The sequence below is a fragment of the Choloepus didactylus genome, chromosome 23 (assembly GCF_015220235.1).
Source record: "Choloepus didactylus isolate mChoDid1 chromosome 23, mChoDid1.pri, whole genome shotgun sequence".
In the NCBI taxonomy this organism is placed as follows: domain Eukaryota; kingdom Metazoa; phylum Chordata; class Mammalia; order Pilosa; family Megalonychidae; genus Choloepus; species Choloepus didactylus.
The window spans coordinates 26,510,402-26,531,786 of record NC_051329.1 but is presented as its reverse complement, the minus strand read 5'-3'; the positions used below and the strand labels follow the sequence as shown (position 1 = coordinate 26,531,786).

Here is a 21,385-nt window from a genome sequence, read left to right as displayed (position 1 = left end):
TTCCAATCTATGTGGCTTTTATTCTGCCTCCGGTTAGCGAATCCGTTCCGTCCCGTGTGGGCTTTGTCAGAGACTTAAGCACCTCTTGTATGCGCCCACCATGAGACTCTCCATGAGAGGACGCTCCAGAGGAGCCAAAACTACCAACGCCAACCTTCAAAATTCCCATCAGCACCCCCAAGATGCTTAAGAACCGACTGAACTGAAGGGTTAAAATTCCTGGGGCATAAACACCAACTTATGGTTTTAGACCCATGCTTTCAGTAGAAAGCTGCCCAGAAACGTCTTTTCTTGTATTTTGATTTCCTGGGACTTAAACTATCACAGGTAACAGAGTCCCTCTTTCAGTGCTGCAACTAAGATCTCCCCAAACAAGAATATCAAGGAAAGATATTAAATACGATACAGAAGCTCAAAACACTAGATGAGCCAGGAACCCAGAAGAGCCTCTTCACATTAACTGAGTAAAAAGAGGCCCAGAAAGCCGATGCCCGGTCCGCGGCAGGGCCTGGCCTAGTGAGGGCTCTGGCCTGCCGCTTCCCTGGGGGGAGCTCACCCTCACCCCAACTCTGCCTCCCCGGCTGATCCTACTGTCTGTACCTCCTCCTACAGAATCAAAAAGATTACAAGGAGGGGATCATAAATCATCCTTCTCTTGTGAGTTTAGAGTGTTCTTTTCTGAGGAGTTCAAAATTACTCGGTAATAAATCCCGGTGATAAGTTTATGTCATTTGCTTTTAAAATGAAACTTTATTTGAACTCCTGGCGAGGCATTTATGTGGTTTTCTTTTTTTTTTTTTTTTTAACTTTAGGACATTCCTCTTTCTTATTTCAAGGTTTCGTTTCATGGCATTTTCTGGGGGAAGGTGGGTGTCTCAGGTGGAAAAGGGTTGTTGTCTGTCCCCGTTCTCCTGCAAGCCTTTCCGAATGCCCCAGCTGGCTGTGGCTGACACAGTCATCCCTTCTGTGGTTTCCCACATATCTCAATGTCTACCCCAAGAGTTCCCTCCATCCCCAGGTTGATTTGGTGGTGGTTTCTTCCTTTGCCCGTTGTGCCTCTCTCTCTCCTCTGCCTACCTCTTCTTGCCCCAGCCTCCAAAAGCAAAGAGATGGATTGAAAACCCCCACTGGAGGGGGGCCGTGCTGCCTACGAGGATCAGCCTGCCTCTCTACCCCAGTTTCCTGCCACTGCCCGCAGGGGCTCAGAAAAGAGAAAACACAGTTAGCAAAGTTAATAAAACTGAAGCTGAGAAGAACCACAATTTAAGATGTAGCAGGGGGCTGGTTCATTGCACCCTGTGCACAGTCCCAGATACTGAACAAAACATGACATTGTCTTGTTTCATCTGGCCCAAGCGTTTTTGCTAACGATTTTATTCAGATGTAAACTCTAAGCCAAACTGTGATAATTATGCTCTGCCACCACACAGTCTGCAAACAGAAACCTGGTGGGCTACAGCTAGCAAGCAGGTTGAACCATACAGATAACTTCTGGACCCCTGCGTGCAATAAATATTTGGTGAATGAATGAATGCAAGAGGGACTTAATGATTCAGTTCATATATAAGGTTTTTATTCCCCTTGGCCTCCCAGACTAGCAGGCCAAACTGTCCAAAGCTCTCCAGGTAAAACCACTAAGTGATTGGGTTCCAGCTGGAGAAGGAAACAATGAATCAATTGAGTGCTGTCAACAAGTCCCTCCACCACTAAATCATGGGAAAACAATGGGGTGACCCCATGAGCCTTGTGCTAACCATTTACAGGCATAACAGACGTCAAAGATGGAGTCAAGGAGCTGAGTTTGGCATGGCAGCAGTCTAGATATAGAAGAAAATGTATCAGGAGCAACTACCAACAAGGCAAGCACTGTTTCTAGCCTTTGGATGTAGCTGGCATTTCACCCAAAAAAATACTAAAATATTCTCAAGGGGGTTGCTGGTCTCCTACCAGCATTAAGCAGCTTTGGCCAACTATTTTAGCAATGAGGTATCAGGGCCTGAGCCACTTCTTAACTGTAAACCAAACAAGTAATAATTCTCGTGGGTTTTTTTTTTGTTTTTTTTTTGTTTTTTTTCAATAAAAGAGCAGGCAATTTGACAAGTGCTCCGAAGCTACTCAGAAGATAGCAGGTGGGATGCAAAAATTACAAACTGGTTGAACCTGTGAGGGTCTCTTGGGTAAAAGTTCTTTTAGAAGACATGGGCTGGGGCATTTTCAAAATTGGGAAAGGCTTCCCTCCCTAGCAGTCCAAAACAAAACACCACTTCTCCTGACTGGATCTCCAAGAGACCACAAGCTCCAAGAGGTTAGGAACTAGGACTGTTTTTCCCCCCAGCTGCTCCTCATGGAATCCAGAACAGCAGCTTTTGAAAATAACAAAAATATCCAGGCAATAACACTATACTTAGGAGATACCACCTTTCTTTCAAACAAAATTCTACTAACTCTCTGAACCATTCCCTTTAACAAAATGATCCAGGTCAAAACAGATTATTACCTGGCATATTTTGAGATCCTTGATGGCTTTCCAAAGTATAATTATTTCTATCTTATACTGCAGTCAAACAAAATGCTGACTTTTTTGCCTAAAACGTCTTCTTAAAAGTACTTCTAAAGGGAATGACAACAGCCAATGGCAGCAAATGCTTTTTTTTTAAATTCAGTTTTATTGAGATATATTCACATACCATGCAGTCATCCGTGGTGTACAATCAACTGTTCACAGTACCATCATATAGTTGTGCTCTCATCACCCCAATCTATTTTTGAACATCTTCCTTACACCAGAAAGAATTGGAATAAGAATAAAAAATAAAAATAAAAATGAACACCCAAATCATCCCCCACATCCCACCCTATTTTTCATTTAGTTTTTGTCCTCATTTATCTACTCATCCATCCATACACTAGATAAAGGGAGTACAATCCACAAGGTTTTCACAATCACACTGTCACCCCTTGAAATCTACATTGTTATACAATCGTCTTCAAGAGGCAAGGCTACTGGGGTGGAGTTTGGGAGTTTCAGGTATTTACTTCTAGCTATTCCAATACATTAAAACTTAAATAGTGTTATCTATATAGTGCGTAAGAATGTCTACCAGAGTGACCTCTTGACTCCAAGCAAATGGTTTTTGAGGGCTTACTAGGTACTTGTGTCTCCTCTAATCTTCTTAACCATCCTATGAGGTAAATTCTAGTACAGGACCATAATTCCTATCCGCCATTCCGAAACCAAAAAAAAACCTCTGAAACTCAACATTTTTTTCATAACCTACTTAGCAGCAAATCTAAATGAATCTGAAGTCATTTGGAGGCAAAGCTGCCCTGAATGACATTATTTAGATTTTAGTTATCCCATTTAATATGAACATTCTTATGTTTTGCTACACAAATATGAATGTGCTGGAGTAATGAGTGCTGACCTAGACCCCTGGAGGTTACTTATATGTTTTATATATACTTTATATAATACATAGATAGACAGATACATGTAACTTGACACATATACAAATACTTTTTATGTAAATATATTTATATATAATTTTAAAATATATGATATATTTATATATACTTTATATATTACTTTATTTATACACACACACAGAGACACCACAATACCTTTCTAAATTCCAAAAGATTTGACCCAAGGGTGTCAGATAAGGTTTTATGAATCTCTATTATCAACCCCATTTCACAGAGGAAGAAAATGAGACTCCTTGAGGGGAAATAACTTGCCCAAGGTCACAGAGGAGAGAAGTTGGTAGAACCGACTCAGGTGGGCAGTCTCCTTTGGAGTCCAAGCTTGGAAGAACCACGCTGGGCTGCTGCAAGACGTGCCTTAGTCTTCCAGCTAGAGAAGGAGCACTGTGCCAGCCCAGCTCCTCTCTGTAACCAAGTATCTGAGGACCTGGGGAAATGCGAGAGTGGAGCACACCAATCAATTTGCCCAGTCGGTTGGAGGGCCTGGTGCTTACCTTGCCCAGGACAGTGAGGCATGGTTTGGGGTCCAACTCTGGCTGTTCCAGCTTCACCACTCCTACCCAGCCATATTCATACAAGTCCTCTTCATCATTGTTATTACACAGACCCAGTGGGTGCATCTAGGAAACAAAATGGAAAGAAAACTTCAATACACAAGGCTGCAGATTTGCTGGACTCGTACAGCCCAAACTCGCCTCAACACTGAAAATTTTAAAAGGTTGGGGCTGTTTTCCACCTATGGAGAATCCTGTTTTCAGCACAATATGCTGAGCACCGGGGAGCAGACAATGGAGCCATGATAAATATATCTTATGGGTGCTTTTTCACTGCTATGTAAGCAGTGGTCACCCAAGGTGGACACCACTAGACGGAATGTTGGGAAAGAAAAACAGCACAACTCCCATATAAATGCCAACCACAATTGCTGTGGAATACCATAAATTTAACATTAAGTACCAATTACAGATTTGACTAGATTGATTTGTATTCTCAATCTTAATGACACATCTACTTCAGCTTATGAGAGAGGACCTAGAAACATGTTCAGGGCTGTATGGAGAGACTACTGAAAATACTGCAGGATCACCAGTATAATTAAAAGGCTGTTTAAAAGCTAGTTTCTTCTGGTTACTGGGAAACAGATGAAATTCTTGGAAGTCTTTTCAAACTTTGCAAGCACAAACTCAAAGAGAAGTAGAGGAGCATGGTCAGATTTTTGCTAGTAAAACCATAGTCAGCGGAGGCCTGAAAACCAGAGCAATTCTAACGACGGCACTCACAGTTCTTTCGTCAAGTCACATCAGGTTCTAGAATCCCTAATAACCATCTGAGAAGAGGAAATCCTCGGGAATCAAAGTTACTTATCAAGAACTTGATGAGCCTAGCAATTTTTTTTTTAATGGAAGAACTATGTCTTTAGGTTTATGGCATGTTAGAGACACAAGAGACCTGAGAACCCACTGTGCTTGTAAACAGAATAATGTCCATGTCTTAACCCCAGAATCTGTGAATATGTTACCTTACATAGCCAAAGGAACTTTATGGATGTGATTAATTTTGAGACGGGAGACTGTCCTGGATAATCTGGGTGATGCAATGTAATCACAAGGGTCCTTAGGGAAGGAGGGAGGCAGGAGAGACACAGAACAGAAATGTGATGATGGAAGCAGAGTGTGGAGTGCGGGTTTTGAGGATGGCAGAAGGGGCCATGAGCCAAGGAAAACAAGCATCTTCGAGAAGCAGGAAAAGACAAGGAAATGGATTCTCCCCTAAAGCCTCCAGAAGGAACATAGCGCTGTATACCCAATTTTAGACTTCTGAGCTCTGGAATTATAAGAGAATAAATTTACGTTGCTTTAAGCCACATAAACAGCAACAGGAAACTAATATATTCATCCACCTTGTCCTACCAAGGTAGGGCAAGACAACATGGTAAGCAAGTTGCACACCCAGAGGTGGCCTGATACTCAGATTCGCAGCTGCCAGTGCCTTTCTTACTCTATGCGTTCACTTTATTGTCCCTTCTTTCTGGAGCTGATCATCTGATTGGGCAGAAAAGAATAAGTGACGAAAGCTTTAGGAAAAACTGTTCCCAGCTCTAAATTCTGTGGTATGAGTGCAACGCGAGTTTAGTATGGGCAGCAAGAGTTGCTAGAGTGTTTGGGAAGGCTTTGTGTAACTGCTGGGCCTCAAGCTGAGCTTCGAAGAAAGAGTTACGCTGGTCAGGGCAAAAGAAGAGAGGGCAGCCAGTAGTCTACACCCAGGGAGGGGGCACAAAGGCTTGAGGAGGGCAGAGATGATTCAAGTGGAGAAGAGTCAGACCAGCCTGATAGGTAAAAAGGGTCACCGGCTATTCCAAAAAGGAAAGAGAAAGGCATGTAAACCAGAAAAGCATTTAGACACCGAGACATTCTTAGGTAGAAGAATGGGACAATGAAAACAGCTATTTTTGGCTGAGAGTTACACACCTCCTGCCAGTAAGTATGCTTCGAGTTAAGAGACAGTAACGAGTAGAAAGGTGCCACATAGGAATGAGAGATCCTCTGCGAGGAAGGGGGTACAGAATGCCATAAGGGATCACCACTGACAGAATGTCACTAGAGGTGATTAGCATGTCTTTACAGTGGGGATGACAGGTGCAGTATAGCTCCATCTGGACCTTATCTGGATGACAGATAACCCATCCCTTGGGAATTCCAAGTTATGAGCCAGAGAGCTCTGGGCCATTCAGTTTTGCATGAGTTGTTGGGCTCAAAGAGTTTGCCAGAAGAACCAAGAAGGGCTCTGCAGTGCAGTGGACAGCACATCCTTCCCCCCAGGATGGCCCTTGAGGATGAGCCCATTCAAGGATTAAATGATGAGCAGCTTGAAACACGAGACCTCCAACCAGGGAGAGGATGAGTGAGGATGATGAGCCCTGTGCAAAAAGAGCTCCGTCACCCTGACCCCAAGAAAGGGCACATAGTCCAGCTCAAACAGGCACAGCTCAAGTTATGTTCCTGACGTCCTATGCCAAGTCACTGCAATGACAACCACATTACTGACCCTTTTCAACAGTACTCCGCGACATTTTTTTTATTAAATTCAGTTTTATTGAAATACATTCACACACCATACAATCATCCATGATATACAATCCACTGTCCACAATATGATAACATAGTTATGCGTTCATCACCACAATCTATCTCTGAACATTTTCCTTACATCAGAAAGAACCAGAACAAGAATAAAAAATAAAAGTGAAAAAAGAACACCCAAATCATCCCCCCATCCCACCCCATTTGTCCTTTAGTTTTTATCCCCATTCCTCCACTCATCCATACACTAGATAAAGGGGGTGTGATCCACAAAGTCTTTACAATCACATTGTCACCCCTTGTAATCTACATTATTATATAATTGTCTTCAGGAGTCCAGACTGCTGGGTTGGAGTTTGGTAGTTTCAGGTATTTACTTCTAGCTATTCCAATACATTAAAGCCTAAGAGGTGTTATCTATATAGTGCATAAGAATGTCCACCAGAGTGACCTCTCGACTCCATTTGAAATCTCTCAGCCACTGAAACTATTTCGTCTCATTTTGCATCCCCCTTTTGGTCAAGAAGATACTCTCAGTCCCACGATGCCGGGTCCACATTCATTCCCAACTCCGCGACATTTTTAACCTAGTCATGCACGCTGGTAATTTCTAGATGGATAGCTGTATTTTTCGGTACTTATAGATGTAAGGGGTTTGTCAAGTGACAGAGTTGTGTTGGGGGAGCAGAGGTATTGGCCAGGTCTAAACCTTAGAATCTATGTCAAAACTTAAAGAAATAAGCTAGACACAACAGACCACACACTGTGTAATTTCATTTATATAAAATAGCCAGAATAGGCAAATCCATAGAGACAGAAGGTAGATTAGTGGTTGCTAGGGGCTGAAGGAGGGGGAAATGGGGAGCAATTGCTTGATGGGTATGGGTTTCCTTTTGGGTGATGAAAAGTTCTGGAACTAGACAGTGGTGATGAATGCACCATATTGAGAATGTACTAAAGGTCACTGAAATGTACAATTTAAAATGGTTAAAATGGAGAATTTTAGGTTATATGAATTTTACCACACTAAGAAACAAAAACCTTTACTAAGAGTTTATTCAGAAATTATTCACTGCCTAGCACTGCCCTAAGCTAAAACGGGGTTCTACAAGTAGAGAACAATATAGTTACTACCCTTCCAGAGCTTCAGACAATCACAGAGTCCCTCCTGGAAACTGGGTCCTACGGAATAGTAGCTCCTCCAGATCAAAAACAAGTTCCTTGTAAAAGTAAATAACATTAAGAAACATTTTATAGGGATTCAGGCTTTACATTTGTAAGTTAAAACTCTGCAGAGGGCTGTGGTATTTAAAAAACAAAAAGGTTTTAACCTTTGCTAAAACCAGCACCTCCTATCCTTGACTATAAGCCCATTTTGCACTTTACTACAATCATGCAGTTTCAGGGAACACACTTTGGACAACAGGTGAGGCTGGGAGGGTGGGTGGAATGTGGGGGGAGAGAGAGCGGATCCCCGTCAGAGTCTAGCCCTCAGCAAGCACAGGCTAACGCGGGGAGCAGAGCACAGGGCCGTAGGGGTGCCTGGGGCAGACCGTGGGTCCCAAGGCACTTAGAAATCTCAACTGTGTCAGCTTCAAACACACTCGCTGGCCTCAGGTCTGCTGCACTCGCAGCAGGCGGGGACCTCTCCCCAGCACATCTGGCCCACCCCCCAACTCTCCTCCAAGACTCCCCTATCACATCTTCCTCTCTCGCCCGGGTGACTGTCGGCAGCTGAAAATGCCAGCCCTGTCAAGGTGTTGACATCTGAACAGAGATTAAAGCCTTCAAAACCAAAAGGAATTTTTCTAAGGCACCGGAGGGTGTGAGCAGTTGATGTGGGTTGTTTGTTTTGCTGTGGAGGGTAAAGAGGCCACCAAAATCACATCTTGGAGTGTTGAAATATTACCTGTATCTCTGCCACCTTCCCAGCACCATCTAACCTGCTATTCTCCAGAGTTCATTACTCTGGTTTACATTTCCAGGTATCCAAACTCCAGGTCATGACCATTCAATCTCGGCCTCATCTCTCAAGTGTGATTTGGCCTCTTTAACCCCTTGGCCTCTGCTCAGATTCAGGTCTCCATCATCCTGTGCCCCATGATAGTATCGGCTTCCTGAAATGCCTACCACTCCAGGCTCCCCACGATTTATACCCCGTGGGTTCCTCTTTTCCCAAGAGCTCCAAGTTAAGAGCTCAGGAGAGTGGTTTATAGGGAAGCCTAAGTAGTCATAACATGCAAACAATCACTAGTGAATTCACCTGTATCAAAGGATGGAGCGTTCTAGGCAAAGCAAACAAACATGACAAATCTGGGCAAGTGAGGAAGGAGATGGCTTTTCCATTTATTGAGCATCTACTATGTTACTATGCTTATGTTTCCCCCTTTTTTTTTTTTAATCTCATTTAAGTCTTACAGCCAGTCTTGCTAATTGTTAGAATATCAGACAATACAATGATTAGACCATACAAATTAGTTGCAAAGCAGAATTGCAAGTTGGCAACTGGTGGAATTTAATGGTGTCTGTGAAAGTCATTAGCCAATGACTGGATTCAGCTCAAAGCCAAATGGCAAGCACCCTAGTTAAGGACTAAAGACAAAGCAGGAGCTTCCAAAGAGAATGACCAAAGTATTAAAAGTGAAAGTCGTCCAACGCTGAGAAAGTCAAACATAAAGAAAAGGACATCACATCCATACTCTCAAACAATTTTGCTGAAAATACCACAACACTGCCCACAATGGGATTCACTCTCAGAAATAAGTACAAAGCTGCAATTACCATTTCACTTATTAAAATAAAAAAATTATTATTTTCAGTTTCATTTTTCAAAATAGAGCTCCAGTGAAACTTATCTTTCCACTATTTACTAAGAAATGTTAGCCTTCAATTTAAGAAGATTCCAAGGTCTCCTTCTGGTTAACAATCATCTCTGGGGAATGACAGGTCCTACATATGAAATGCCTATATTCTCCAGAAAGGTTCCATTAGACATTGCTTCCACACCTCCACTCCAGCGAGCCACCACAAAAAAACAACACGCTTGTTAATTCACACATGTTGACACCAGCCAGTGTCATACACCCAGTGACTACATATAAGACCTGTGTGCACTTCTGAGCACTTAATCATTCAAAATTAATCTCAGGATACCATCAGTGTACGATGTTCAAACAAGTTAACTTAGAACTTAATGGCCCATAGGTGTTTTAAGAATTATAGGTGTTTCTGAGTCTCTTTTCTTAAAATATTTGTATGTATAAGGTTGTTTACTTGATCAGATGTTTGAAATTTAAGTTTTTCCCTTAATATTTTTAAGAAGGTTAATAAAGGCTGAATTATGTGTAAAAACTCTTGAGATGTCAAAAAGAACTACTAATGAAAACAGAAAGGAAAAAATTGAATACATTTGGACCTAGAAATGAAACTTGACAAAGACACAAATGGACACAGAACACTGAAACGAGAAGACAAGCAAAACTCCTGGGACAAATCCTCAGAAGAACTGGATGCAAATATTAATAAGCTACAATTAAAGTGTAAGGATGTAACAGAGTATGTAATGTATAAGTTATTGCTTTGGTCTTATACTAATAGAACAATAACTGTGGGATGCCCAGCATATAGCTTAGGCCAACTGAAGGAAAAATGTCCAGTTAGTCCTTTATCAGGCAGTTTGCCATTATTATGATGAAGTTGATGCTTTCCCACTCCTGATTGTGTTCCATGGTGTTTTGAGATCAAAAGAATGAGGGCTTTGGAGTCTTGCAGCCTTGTGTTTAAACCTCATTTCTGCCTCTTACAGGGCACATCACCTTGATTTTCTATAAAGCACAATTTCTATAAACCTTGATTTTCTCCTCTGTAAAACAGAGACAATAAGCATCTTCCTTAAAGAACTGTGTAATAAAAAAAAAAAAAGAACTGTGTAAGGATTAAATGAGATAAAATCCATTAACATAGTAACATACTAGAGGCTAGATAAATGGGAATGTCTTCTCCTCCTTTACTTTCCCCAGATTGCCATGTTCATGTGCACTGTATGCCTCGCCTAGAATATTCTGTCCTTTAAGATCAGCTTAAATATCTCCTCCTCCAAGAAAGTATCCCAAATTTACCCACACAGCTAGCTGCTCCCACCTCTATGTTCTCAAATTCTCTGTATAATGCTTACCACAGTTTCTTCAGCCTCCCCTGTGAGATGGGCACCTGTTTCAGAAGGACAGTCTTATCCAGTGCCCCCCCAATCCCTCTGCCTCCCCTTGGCCCAAACCTGTACACAACAGGTGCTCAATAAATAATTATTGGCTGGACACACAGCCTGAGACCAAAGAAAGGGCAGCTGCCATGCCTCTGCTTTGTGTTTTGGGTAAGCCACTTGGGTCTCTGCTTAGCTAAGTAAGGGAAGAGATAGGTCAGGACTTAACCAAATTACTGAGTGAATGTAAAAAGACCCAGCTCTTACAGTCTGACTGCCAAGTTACCAGAGACATTCCCAGGACATTAAAAAATTCACCAGCAATGGCATAGAAGCAAAGGTTGCTCCTTCTTGGTCCTGCTCTGCAACCAGAGCAACCCAGACATCTAATGCTTTTTACACTAAGAGAACAGCACTGCTGCCCTTCACTGAGCCTGGCTTGCAACAGTGCTTTAAAAGAGCAGTGGCAGGGGAAGGAGGTAAAGGATGTCCTCCCCAAACAAAACAAGTCTTAAATTTTACCTCCCATGTGCAATCTTCGGAAGCTGCTCTCAGCTCCAAGAAACCAGGGGAGTAAACCAAGAAAAAAGCAGACAAGGGATCCGGCGCACAGGGAATCCAACACACAAGAGAGCTAAAGGGAATTCCCAGGGCAATGGTGAGGGGAAATCTTGGCTGCTCTGCAACAGGCCTGGGGTGTGACAGATCCAGAATGGACCGGAGGATGGGGGCTGTGGGAGAGCCAAGAACACAAACACATCACCGCCACCAAAACCTGAGTCACTTACCCATTGGGTTTGCCGGTACTGAGAAAAGTTTTACAGTTTCTGAACAAGGGAATAAAAGTGATAGTTATGTAGCAAACTAAAGTAATTAGTGGTGGTGGTGCTTCTGTGTGTGTGTTAGGGGGGGGAGGCAATTATTAGCACCGGAGAAAACAAAAAGTTGCACCAGAAAATTATATTAGAAGAATATAGGGAGGAAGGCATGTGAATGGGATGGGGGAGGGGGGGGATGTAAAAGAACAAAATCTTCATATTCCATAGTAGGAAGTCAAAAAAATAATTTTGAACTAGGCTAAAAACACAAAGTAGCAGTAAAAACATGTTATTTAGAAACAGAAAGGTGAAAAGAAACCATGAAAATTGAAAATAGTTGCTTCCAGAATGAAGGGTGAGACAGAATGCTTTTTTTTTTTAATTATAAACTATCAAGTACTCTTTGCCTTTTAGTGAACATATACCTGCATGACTCTGATTAAAAACTTTAATTTTAATGTCCTTGTTTTTTTTAGAGATGCATATGGAAGTGTGCAAAGTAAAAGTACTTTAAAATACTTCAGCAAAACAAAAATTAAAAAGGAATAGATAAGGCAAATATGGCAAAACCTAGAATTTTTTAATGAGTGGAAGTCATTATACAAGTCTCTCTAATTTTAAGGGTTAGAAGTTTTTCATAATATGTATTTTTAATTTTCAAAGAGAAAAAAGGAAAGAAACAACTTGCTTATTTAGAAAAGTAGCTCAACTTTTGAGGTTTCAGATTGGCTGACCTTCTCCCTAGTTTTTCCATAAAGCCCTCTGCCAACCCAGACCTTGCTCCTCCAGGTTTCAAAGTGTGTAAATCTTCCAGCAGCCACATCATGGTACTGCTAGTAACCTGCTCCTCATTCTTAGTGAGCGGGAAACTTTCCAGTCTGTAGAGACTGGCAAGTACATTTCCATAAAAAGCACTGTTTATTGAGAGCTGTTGATTCTACCTCCAAGGTCTTTCTCAAATCTACTTCCTTCTCCCCATCTCCACTACTACCATCTTACTCCAGATCATGTTCTTCCAACTGGTCTCCCCACTTCTACTCTAGTCTCTTTCAATCTGATCTCTAGAGAGCAGCCAGGGCAAGCTGCTGAGAACTGACTCTCATCAAGGTACCTCCTACGGGAGACCTGGGGGCTGCCACCGTACTGGTTAAATGCCTGAGGAGAGTCTTACAGGACTCACCATGGCTGGCCTTGAGCCTCTTCCGGGATGGTCGCTCAGGCCTCCTCCACTTTGCTTGTGATGCTCCAGCCTCCTGGTCTTCCTCTGGTTTTTTTAGCCTCCCAAGCTCTGTCCAGCATGCTTTCCCTACTGCCTGCATTGCTCTTCCCACCCACTTCTGTAAAAAGAGCTCTTTCCTTTGGCACTCAACTCAAAGGTCCCCTCCTCAGGGACATCGCTGTGGCTATCTGAGCAAAAGAGGTCCCCCCAGCCTCTCTGCCCCATCCCCCACTCTCTTTCCCAGACCATAGCTTGCTTCCTACATGCCACTGAGGACAATCTGTCATGATTTTCAGTAGCCCTTTATGTAGTAAGCATACCGGTTCTGCTCAATTATATTTCCCTAACACCTAAGAACAACATCTGGCACACAGTAGATGCTCAAACATTTGCCGAATGAGGCAATCAGGTTACAAATCAAAAATGTAATTATACACTTAAGTAGAGTAAGCCTGGTCTTTAGGGTCCCAAAGTACAGATATAATCACATCACAATGAATTTTAGGCTGGTGGCTTCTACACTGCTGGACATAAGTCCCTTCCTCTTTGTGTATCAGTAGATTCTATGGGTCTTCCTCACAGGAAAAGGCAGGGAAGCATTTTATCAGGCCAAGGAGACACCGGACAGGCTCCCTGCACAGGACAGGGACACATGAAGGAAGAGTCTATCTGGGATGCTGTTCTGGGACCAGTCCAGGACCCGGGCTGGGGACAGCACAGAGGAGGTGACTCAGGGAGACCCAGTGCCTACAGAACCAGCTCCCTTCACCACCCCACAACCAAAAATAACCCTTGGGTGGCACCAGACTATGACGTGGATTTGGATGTTACCAAAATGGCAGACACAATAAACAGGGTGACTGTTCTGAGAAGCCCAATTTTCTTCCAGAAACAGACAGACCCCATAACTTCTAGAAGACATGCAGAAGTCCTACTTGCATTTCCAAATAAGGAGCTGCTAAGGCAAAAATTGCTATCAACAAGCAATGTGTACACCTGACCATCTTCACTGCCAAGTATCAAACTGTTGGTTTGATGCCGAAATATGAAGATGTACTTTCTCAGAGCACAACCAGGTTGACTATCGTGGTTTCATAGTTTTGTTAAGGGACAAAGAGACTATGGAAATTTCAAAGCCAAAAGACTATGTCAGACCAGGTTAAGTATCCGGAGAAACAGAACTATTTTCCCTTGAGTATGGTACATCAAGCCAAGCTTTGAAACCAAGACTGGCTCTTTTAGAAGCTTTCAGTACAAAATCCTTGAGATACTGGTGCACTTTCCACACGTCTGAAAGGGCAAAGCTGAAACCAGGGCTGGGTGGTGCTTTCATCCAAGGTTACAATATCTCTATGCTTTGCTGAAGGTTTAAAATAACTTCAAAAGGGCCGCCTGCTTCTAAGTGGGTTACTGTTACACAGGAGCCAAATACTAAACTAATAGGAGGACGAGACATTTCACTTGGTAATATTATCTCATCAAAAAATTCCTGGGGATTTAAAAGGGAAACTTCCTTCCTTTTGTCCTGCTGTCAACCAGAGTAGGGTGTCACTATGGTACAGAGTTTCACATGAAACAGCCTCAGCCCCTTTCTTTAAAGGTGCCACTGCTAGAATCAAGGCTTATAACTTACGTGAAGGAGTGGAAAAGGACAGCTCCACCCATTTTTCTCTTGAATCATAAGGATTATTTTTTCTATGTACAAAGAAACAGACAACTCTTTTGCTCTTTGAACAAACAGCCTAATCATTTTTCTGGATGTAGAATTCAGAAGTACTTGAATACAGTCTCCCCCCTTGTTGTCATAGTAACAGGCAACTGTAATGGGGGCGGAAACTGTCCCAGATGCAGAAAAGGAGCTGGCTGTTGCTGCTGTCTGCTCGAGACATTCAACTGGGAATCAAACCAGCACTTCTTCTCTGCTGAGGACTCTGGTTTCTAGAACACTAAGAATAGGCCCTTACACTATTTGATTCCTCTGTACCAAAAAGACAACTGAGAAATCGCCTGGCAGAACCCAGGGGAAAGTAGCAAGTATTTCAAAACCGATTTTTTCACATGAATATCTCCCAGCCCCTGGAATTTCATTTGATCAGATAATCATGTTGAAACTTAGGTATGGCTCACTTCTGACTTCCCCGACCTCCAATTAGAACATCCATTTCTGGTACCGAATAGGTAAGGGGATGTGTCACAAGTTAATTTTTCTTTTCATAGAAGCAATAGGCTAGAGAAAAGGGCCTGAGAAACATCAATAAAAGCAATTCTAAATTCATTCTTAAAGTGATCCACATGACAGGTATTGTTCCCTACATAGAAATTCACTGATATGACTTCAAATCATAAGGCAACTTAATAAAGGACACATGATTGTTCCTGTTATGAAAAGGTAAGGATTTGGTGCTTATACACTAAAGGGTTATTAAATTAAGAAAAAGGTTAGAGGGCAAAGAGTAAAAATAGAATTCTCATTCTTTCAGATTTTAAAAGAATATCATAAAACAATAAACCACCAAAACAGCATGATGCAGGACTGAAATTGGAAAAAGAAAACAAATGGAAAAGAAATTCTAAAAATACCTTCAAACTTTTATAAGATCTGAATATGACAGAAACCAAGTGTAACATAAGGATGTAATAAAGGAATAACTAATAAATTCTGTTGGGACAGGTGGACAGCAATGTAGAAAAAGTTCAGTTTGGCTGATCATAAGCTATCCTGAGAGATGATGAGGCAACATGAGTTAAGGCATTTCTATTAGGACAATTAACAAACTAGATAGCAACCAAGGGGGCAGGAAGTACAAATATATTCCCCAAACTTCTCCATAATGAGCAGTAACAGAACAAAAATACAACAGAAAGAAATGAAATGACAGTGAGTTAGGGACATATATAAATAGTTTGCAGTAAGAAAACAGAAAAGCCACCAGCTTTGTTGGTAATTAATGTGACAGCAAAATCAACAAAGTAAACCAATTGTTAGGCCCCACTGAGGCAGGGCTTTAGGGAAAGAGATGACTATATACTGGTTACACTGCAAATCGGCTCAATTTGGGGGGAAATGGTTGGCAATATGCCACCCAGCCCAAGCTATTTATGTCCTTTCCCCCATAATTCCATTTTCGGAAAAGATCCCAAGAAAGTAATCTAAAAGGAAAGAAGTAATTTCATATGATGAAATTTTAAAGTAGCCCTCCTCCAAACCATGACAAACCAGAAAAAGGCCCCCCAAAGAGTATATAGTCAAGTAAAACAATGTGCATAATTTATAGGGTATTATGGAATCATAAGAGAATGCTGAAGGTAACATGGTATAAAAAGGATACATGAAATCTTAAGTTTATGTACAAAACAACTGTTTAAAAATAACATTGGCAGCTGGATGAAAACTGGAAAGAAACAAAGAATAAAAAAATGTGGATGGGTTAGAGAATAAGGATAGTCAAGAGGATTTTTATTTTTTATTTTTTCGATTTCTAGGATTCATTCAAATCAACGTTTGCTAAGCACTGACCCTGGGCTGGACCCGGGGCCAGGAAAGGAAACTAAGACCTGGGCCCTCCCTTACCACAATGTTGTTTGACCAGTGTTTAAAAGAAATTCTAAAACGTGTGTACACACTGACGAGACAGAAAACTGAAATTTTAAGCTCTCCAGGGTTTACCCTATAAAGCTGCACTATGTGTAACTCAATGCTACCCAACATCCACTGTCAAACAGTTACACTCCTGTACCAAAACAAACACACAGCTTCAGAAGGGCTCAGCCAGCATCCGTGAGATCATGGCTGAGAAAGCTCTCTGCAGAAGCTGGTGAACCAGGCAGAGGTGAAGTATGACAAATGTGCATTAATTACCAAGAAATTGCACAGGCAGGCAGCTGTGCTTGGCAAGAGAAACCTAAAAGGATGATATTACAAGCTGGCACTCAGGGAAGAATCAACTAAGATGCTATTCTAATCAATGGTCTTTGGTCTTTGGTTCTGCTAAAAAGTCTGAGCTTGCTCGAGAGGACCACCCGACCATAGAAACACGTTATGAAGTTACACCATAATTCTGTTTCTTTTCTTTGACACATACACACCAAACAGACAAAAACACTCAAAACAAAAACGAAACTAAAAATCCTTTCACCATAAGCCTGAAAATACACATCTCCAACTACTATAAAAAAGCACAAGGCAGGGGTTGTTTATAAAATAAAAACAATCACTCCTGAAATTTGGGAAATTTCTTACAAGGGACAATGGGATGCAATAAGCCTGGTGTGCTGTGATCTTGAGTAGTTCTCTGAATGCAAAAGAAGGCATTACCTCCCAACCAAGAATCTAAGATCCTTTTTATTCAGAAAGTGTCTGTAAATTGGAAAATCATAGAAACTGAAATGGGATGAAGAATCCAACATTAGCAGAATAACTGTTCTAAAAAGGGGACTTTACCTATAGTGTTAAGAGCAGGTCATTCTTAAGAATGACCTAAGAGCCGACCCCACCAGGGAGTTGTGACTGTGCTGCGCTATAATAACCATGGGCTTTGAGGCACACCGGCCCAGGTGGAAACCAGAACTGCCACTTAACTTCTGTTTGGCTTCGGAGGAGCCATACCACCTCTGACCCTTGTTTCCCCATCTTCAGGACAGTACTGCTGCTATCCATCCTGCGTATTTTCCTGAAGATTACAAGCAAAGCAGGTTCATGTGACTGGTACGTGGAAAGCCTTTAAAAAATAATGAGGCAATAGACATGACACCAAAAGCACAAACAACCAAAGAAAAAAAACAAAATAAATTGGACTTCATTGACATTATAAATTTATGTGCTGCAATGAACACCATCAAGAAAGGGAAAAGACAACCCACAGAATGGGAGAAAATATGTGCAAATGACGTATCTGATAAAAAAAATATATATCTAGAATACATGCAGAAATCTTACAACCCAATAATTAAAAGACAAATAACCCAGTTAAAAAATGGGCAACAGATCTGAATAGATACATCATCAAAGAAGATATGCAAATAGCCAATAAGCACATGAAAAGATGCTCAACATCATTAGTCATCAGGGAAATGTGAGTCAAAACCAAAATGAGATACCACTTCACACCCACTAGGATGGCTATAATCAAAAAGACAGATAATAACAAGTGCCATTGAGGATGTGGAGAAATTGCAACCCTCGTGCATGGTTGGTAGGAACGTAAAATGATGCAGCCACTTTGGAAAACAATCTGGCAGTTCCTCAAAAGCTTAAACACAGAGTGACCATACGACCCAGCACTTCCACTCCTAGGTATATCTATCCAAAAGAAATGAAAACACCTGTCTACACAAAGACCTGTACGTGAATGCTCACAGTAGCACTATTTATAACAGTCAAAAAGTTAGAACAACTCAATGTTCATTAACTGATGAATAACGGGTAATATATTTGTACAATGGATTGATGAGCCTGGAAAATAGGATGCTAACTAAATGAAGGAATCTAGTCACAAAAGACCACGTATTATAAGATTCCCTTTATGTGAAGCGTCCAGTATAGGCAAATCTACAGACAGAAGACTGAGGGGGGAAAGGGGAGTGACTGCTAAGGAGTATGGGTTTTTTGGGGAGGGATGATGAAAATGTTCTAAAATTGATTGTGGTGAGATGGTCATACACTTCGGTGAATGTACTAAAAACCATTGAATTATATACTTTATGTGGGTGAATCGTATGGTATGTGGATTATATCACAATAAAACTGTTAGTAAAAAACTACACTAATTAAGGGTAAGGGAAAGTAAAGAAAACAAAATAGTGGGGCAAGACTCTAATTATCATCGCTGGCATGGTATGATGAAAAGAACACAGCCAGGCTCCACTATTCCAGACAATTATCTCCCTGAGGTTCGGTTTCCTCATCCATAAAACAGATGGCACGTGCTCCACTTGTATGAGATGGCACAAGTACACGTACTTAATAAATAAGGATTTCAGGTGGGCAGGGGGACGGATTAGGGCACACTACGTAAGAGGGAAACGGGTTCTGGCCAGGGGCCCAATACCACCCTGTACAGAATGAAAACCAAGGGCAGCCTCACAGGAGGATGAGTGAAAGGGTGTTGGGTTGAACTGTAACTGTCCCCCTTCAATGCTCCCAAGACCTATAATCAAGCAAGGAACCCAACACAAAGAATACAGGGACACTGGGATGCCAGGACACCAGGGATGAATCCAGAATGGTCAAGAGCCCCCCAGGAAGGGAGAGGGCATTTTAGGGCCCCCAAGGACTTACTGGCTACACCCACAGGCCACAGATTCACCCCGTGTCCCTGCTTGTCTGTAATTGCCCTGGTGAGCTTCTAAACCAAGGGAATGAGCCAAGAGTGCTTTAGGAAGCAACACTTGATGAAAATTGCTTGATTAAAATATTCCTGTGTAGGTCTGTTAACAGTGAGGGAGGAGGGGACAGGGAAGCAGCAAACCACAGGCTCCAGCTTTAAAAGCAATAAATTATATGCTGGGCCTTGCCACCCTGTATGACCTTGGGCAAGTCGCCTGAGGGCCTCATTCTCTCTGATCCTGGGAGCCCGGGGAATGCCTGCTACCTGCCTACCTCATGGGGGTTTGGGGAGGATTAATGAGATAATGTCTGAGCAGCGCTTCAGGCTCCTTGGAGACAGCCACTATGTATCAGGAACTATTAGCACAAGCTAGGACAGTTGCTTGCCCGTAAAGCTACCTATGCTTAATTATGTCTGCTATGAGTTCTTGCTCCCAGAGTGGACTGGGGAAGGTCATAACCCAGGCGGGTCTGCCCTGGTCTGACTTGTTAAAGCCACTCCCTAAACCCACACTCATCAGCGACAGGGTACCTTGAAAGTTTAGCAGAGTGCCACCATCTGATACCCAACATGGATGATTTTTTTTTTAAAGGCCTTCTGGCTTTTTAATTTAGATCCTTTGATTTGCATTACAACCCCTGACCCCCAACATTCTAGAGCACTAGGGGAAAGACTGCCAGGTTGTGGGAGGTGGGGGAACAGGGGTCCTGGAGTCTTCAAATACTCAGTTCTTAAGTATCGGACTGATGGGCAGGTTTTTTTTTTTTTTTTAAGGGAGTTCACCCTGGAATAGATTTTTTTTAAAAATTCAGTTTTATTGAGATATATTCACATACCATACAATCATCCATGATGTACAATCAACTGTTCACAGTACCATCATATAATTGTGCATTTATCACCACAATTTTTGAACATTTTCCTTACACCAAAAAGAATAAAAATAAGAATGAAAAATAAAAGTGAAAAAGAACACCCAAATCATTCCACCACCACCCCCCATCCCATCCTATTTTTTCATTTAGCTTTTGCCTCTGTTTTTCTATTCATCCATACATACACTGGATAAAGGGAATGTGAGCCACAAAGCTTTCAGTCACACAGTCACACCGTGCAAGCTACATAGTTATACAATCGTCTTCAAGAATCAAGGCTACTGAGTTGCAGTTCAATAGCCAGTATTCACTTCTAGCTATTCCAATACAATAAGACCTAAAAAGGGATATCTATACAGTGCATAAGAATGCCCTCCAGAGTGACCTCTCAACTCCATTTGAAATCTCTCAGCCACTGAAACTTCATTTTGTTTCATTTTGCTCCCCTCTTTTGGTCAAGATTTTCTCAATCCCATGATGTTGGGTCCAGGCTCATCCCTAGGAGACATATCCTGTGTGGCCAGGGAGATTTACACCCCTGGGAGTCAGGTCCCACGTAGTGGGGAGGGCAGTAAGTTCACCTGCTGAGTTGGCTTAGCTAGAGAGACAGGGCCATATCTGAGCAACAAAGAGGCACTGAGGGGTAGACTCTTAAGCACAATTATAAGTGGGCAAGTGATGGGCAGGTTTTTTCAGTGTCTTAATTTCAAGACAACCAACTAAAAAATAAAAAACAAACAAAAAAAACCAGGTGGCTCTTACTTCACATACAAAGAAACCTATACTTATCGTATTTCTAAGTGAGGACAAGGCCATGTTGTGTGAGTGAGTGAGTGTGTAAAAGATACAAACACTATACTTGATGCAAATGTCTATGTTCAGGGTCTTTATCCAGTTGGGTGAACTTGAGTTTAATTCTTAGAAAGCTCATTAATCCTAGTATGTACCAAGACAGGAGTCAGATAATGGGGACCCAAGCCTTCAGGTCAAAGGATGCAGAAACCAAGTGTCTGGGAGCCTATGGGTGAAAGGACTGAGGGAACGGCTCTGCCATAGTGCCCTCACTCGTATCCACAAAGGCCAAGCAGGCAGAGGCTTGCCTCACAGCTCACATGGCTGTCCCAGAACAGGAGGAGATCAGAGGATCATGAGGAGCACTTCAGGGCCATCCCTATCTCCCCTGGGAGGCTGTTGTGAGAGTTTCTGGTTGCCTTCCAGATTCTGATCAGGAATGAAGGCTTCCTGCCCCACCCCCCTCAGAAGAGAGCTGCAGGATATAAAACTACTTCGCTGCAGTCTGGAAGTGGCTCCTCAGCAGCAGGGCATCCCACAGCTCATGGTGCAGTCATGTGGCGCCTTCGTTTCAGTGCCATCCTTTTTTGGCAT

At 42.1% G+C, this 21,385-nt stretch overlaps 1 protein-coding gene across 1 annotated transcript in view; it reads right to left on the bottom strand.

Annotated features, from left to right (window-relative positions):
• Positions 1 to 21,385, bottom strand: part of ZNRF3 (zinc and ring finger 3) — a 148,715-nt gene that overhangs the window by 52,498 nt on the left and 74,832 nt on the right. The window contains 1 exon segment of the mRNA XM_037816627.1: positions 3,978 to 4,103. Coding sequence (XP_037672555.1) covers positions 3,978 to 4,103 — 126 coding nt within the window.